We start from the raw sequence: 4,469 nt of genomic DNA on the forward strand, positions 1-4,469 counted from the left end.
AATCCAACACCGCTAACCACTAAGTTACACACCTCCACCATATATATATATATATAATACATACTAATACATCCTTTTGTTGTTTACACCACCTGTCCTCGTCTGTTATTGTTTCTTTTCGTACATTCTCCTATATATAATACATGCTATGTAATATACAAAATGTTATATATATATATATATATATATATACACATAGATATGGTAAATGGAAGATGGAAGATACAAGAATTTTTATTAATCACAACAATTGTTTCGATACATCTAGCATCAATTCCTCATTGGTGGGATACTTAACAACTGGTTCAGGAGCATCAAACAGTGCAGATGTGTCTCTTCAGGCGATAAATAGCTATAGGTTGTTATGTATGTTATATGCTGTGCAGGCATTGCTGTGTGGTTAACAAACTTGCTTCCCAACCATGCAGCCTCGAGTTCAGTCTCACTGCATAGCACCTTGGTCAAGTGTTTCTAGAAGAGCTCCAATCCAACCAAAGCATTGTAAGTGGATTTAGTAACTGAAAGAAGCCAGTATATGAATGTGTGCATATGTGTGTATATGAATGTGTGCATATGTGTGTATATGTATGTGTGTTTGTGGGTATAGACTTTGTGTGTAGGTATACAAATATAGAAGTGCATATATATTACTCTTCAAAACGCCTGTGTTAGAATAGGGGTAGCTGATGAAGGAAAATGTTCTCTAATGTGGCCTGTGTGTGTTCTGTACTCTGGTTATTATTATTTTTTTGTCTACGTTTTGTTTGCAATGTCCTGTACCCAGATATGCACGTATATATACAGGTAGACGTAGGTATGCACATACCTGTACGTATATATGCATATACTCATTTATTATTTGTTTTATATATATATATATATATATATATATATATATATATATATAAATATACACATTGGAGATATGCCATCATACAAGTAATGCTGTTTCTTTAGAATCTTCTGTGAAAATGACATGTTGATGGAGATAAATTACTTTGCTTGGAAACAGGTGAGGGTTGGTAACAGGAGGAGCATCTACTGTAGAAAATCTGTCTTAACTAATTCCATCTCACCCATGCAAGCATGAAGAGGTGAACAATGTAATTTATATATACATATATAGACAAATATTTTATAGATCTCTCTCTCTCTCTCTCTCTCTCTCTCTCTCTATATATATATATATATATATATATATATATATATATATATATATATAACGCACGCACACACACACACACACACACACACACACACACATAGGTCGATAGACTTTGTGTGCATGTATACAAATATAGAAGTATAAATATATATACACACACACAAACGTATATATACATATACACACATAAACATATACATATACACACATAAACATATATATACACACACACATATGTATACTCACATATCTATAACCACACAAACATACATATATACATATATATAGACACATGTATTACGTATATATTAAATAGATATATATACACACATTTATGAATAAATACATATATATATATATATATATATATATATATATATATATATATATATATATAGGTGGTTACTGATCTGTAAATCAACCGATCGGTGGTCATCGATTAGAGTTCGATGTATGACACTGATAAATGTTTTAATTCAAGCAAGGTATAGAGAATATTAGCATTTTGCTGACTGATGTTTCACATGAGCTGGACTTGATCGATAAAAACGTGTGTGTGTGTGTGTGTGTGTGTGTGTGTTTGTGTGTGTTTGTGTGTGCGTTTGTGTCTGGGTGTATACGTTGATGTAATTGAGTATTTGCATAGATGTAGCTGAGTGTACACTCACGTGTGTGGTGGGTGTCGGTGGAATTGTGAAAAAAGAATGAGTAATCGTGTAGTTTTGTTTACAGAGTCAGAGAAGCTAATGCGTGTGTATGCTGCGAGAGAGAGAGAGAGAAAAGAGGATAGGATAGGATAGGATAGGTTAGGAAAGGCGGTGGTTGCTGCCACACAGTGAATAGGGATCGAGGGAAAGAAAAAAAAAACAGGGTACAGGATCCAGAAGTGCTGCACAATCTGTGATGATATGTTACTTTTACATCAAGCCAATGGACCTATTCATAAAACGAACAGGATGTGAAAAAAAGAGGATACTCTTTCATAACGAAAATTATCTGAACGACGTATAGTTTACAACTGACTTCCTAGTCATCGATAATAAATAGAAAATATACACACAACAGAGATGGACAACCTCAGAAATATCCGTTAGACGATAAAATATAGGAATATTAATAAAAATACCTTTATTTATTTTTTTTCAAGAAGAGATTTATTCTATGGCCATAAAATGCTAGTCAATCAGGTGATATCTTTAACACTAAAAACAAGATATGTAAGTCATAAAGCTACCTTAATTAAAACTAATTGAGAGTGGCTGAAGCCTTGTTACACTGTTTGATATGAGAAGAAGGGGTCTGGAATTGCTCCCCACCCTTCGAAACAGACAGAAATCTAAGCTTGTAAACAGACAGTGTTTTAACCCAGTAACCATCCATGTAAGGACAGTGTATGTGTATGTAAGACGTGGATATCGATTGAAACAATTATACAACTAAATCTGACAAGACTTTAGAAAGTTATTCTAATAGTATGCAAAAAAGAAGTGAAAGAGAAGTGGCATGTTCGGTACTTGAGAGCTCATATAACGAAAAAGGATGTAGTGGTATTATAGTTAGAGCGTGTCCTGAATAAAACTATCCTGTTGTCTTTATTGATATTGTTAATACGTAATAATGTCTGGAATGAGCGGGTGACCCTAACCTTCTCAGCTTCGTAAGACAGACATACAGGGGTGTGTCAAGAGGAGTAGGCATGAAGGGTGTATGTAAAGTGGAATAAACCTAATGACTAATGACAGCGGTGAGACTATAGAGGATGAAGGAGAGATAGATGTATGATAATTAGTGAATATCACCACCTTGTTATTATTGCTGCTGATATAACAAGCGCATTGTTTGATTTTACCTTTCTCTCTCACTGAAGAAAATTTAAATCCTGGAGTTGGTGGGGGATAATCGGTTATGTTGGTTGGGGTAGACAAGGTATATTTTCTTCGTATAACATTGTGTACTAGTAATGGGAATAAGTAATAGTAGTAGTAGTCATTGTGAAAGGCGAAGACAAGATAAGAGGCGAGAACATGTGACAATGTGATGTTATGTGTCATAAATAACAGATAGGTGTAGGACAGGACACTGGTCAGATAGGGGCACTGGCTGACATTTTTAAATGTCTGAGTATATATATATATTAAACGATCAACGTATGTAAACAATAAAGTGTCATTGTATCTACGTGTGAATACAACTGTATGAATTTGTGTTTTAAATGTGTGTGTGTGAGTGTGTAGACACATATCCCAAGGCGTGAAGTAAATAATAAGTGTGAAGATATTACCTTTTGTCTTTGCCACAACATTGTGTGATACAATTGCCCATAGTAGAGTGTCTATGAAGGAACACTCGCCGAGAATGCAAGGTGTCTGGCGACAGACTAGCTGTGGCGGCATTGGCTGCAGTAGCGAGTGCAATGGTTCACTTTAATAATGGTAAGTAGACGCCTTACTTCCAGGCCAGCAACAAGGATGACACCGAATATTAGATAGTAAGTAATCTCCGATTGTGTTGGTGAGAAGCTGGACGGCGACCATGGTGGAGCAACACACCCTGCTAACCGACAGACAGAGATGAGCTGTTTAGTTGCCGCTTTCTCTGTCTGGAGAAGTTAAAAGACACCAGTAGCAGCTGTAGTAGAATGTCGACTGATTGTATGGATGAATGTAAAAGCAGGCAAGAGGAGGCGTCGTCAGTGACAACAGGGAGAACAAGCGAGGACGGTGGTGGTATGGCGGCAGTTAAACGATCGGAAACGGAAATATGGTGGATCGATAAATCTAGGCTGTTAGCAGACGACACATGGAGAGGCAAACATTTAGTGGGGCGAACTTGGGAGAAATTAAATCATGTATATTTATTCAGAAATAACAGGAATATCCTTGTTAGAATATTATTTAAAATACTAGGGAAACAATTGATTCGCTAAAATTGAATGACAAATATAGCGAGGAATGAATTGTGATGGTAATTAAAGTTGGAGGAAAGGACAAAGTATTTTACTTCCAGCTTAGTAAAACCAGTCACGGTCAAACTGGTTTTACTAAGTTTGACCGTGAACGGTCCGTCGAAAGAAAAATTACTTTCAATTTTTTTTTTTAGTTGTGTAGCCCATCTAATGATGATGAACCATGTTTCATGCAGCCTGATTCTCAAGAAGAGTTACCTATGACTGTAATAAATTAATACATTTAGGTGATGATGAACTAAATGATGATGCAAAAAATTGTAGAGCATCAGAGACAAGAAGTAGTAGTAGTAGTAGTAGTAGTCGTCGTCGTCGTCGTCGTAGTAGTAGTAGTAGTAG

General features: G+C 35.7%; 1 protein-coding gene across 7 annotated transcripts in view; it reads right to left on the reverse strand.

The window, feature by feature from the left end:
• LOC106871165 (AP-1 complex-associated regulatory protein) overlaps window positions 1–3,919 on the reverse strand; it is a 250,197-nt gene extending 246,278 nt beyond the window's left edge. For 2 of the 7 annotated variants that reach the window (XM_089351435.1, XM_052967471.2), the window contains exon 1: window positions 3,447–3,919. In XM_089351435.1, coding sequence (XP_089207561.1) covers window positions 3,447–3,487 — 41 coding nt within the window. In that variant the 5' untranslated portion in view covers window positions 3,488–3,919. The remainder of the gene's footprint in view (window positions 1–3,446) is intronic. The other 5 variants (XM_052967472.2, XM_052967475.2, XM_052967473.2 and 2 more) reach the window with 3 other exon arrangements.
• Between the last annotated feature and the right edge of the window lie 550 nt (window positions 3,920–4,469).

This window comes from Octopus bimaculoides, chromosome 4 (assembly GCF_046866305.1).
Source record: "Octopus bimaculoides isolate indiv1 chromosome 4, ASM4686630v1, whole genome shotgun sequence".
Taxonomy (NCBI): Eukaryota; Metazoa; Mollusca; class Cephalopoda; order Octopoda; family Octopodidae; genus Octopus; species Octopus bimaculoides.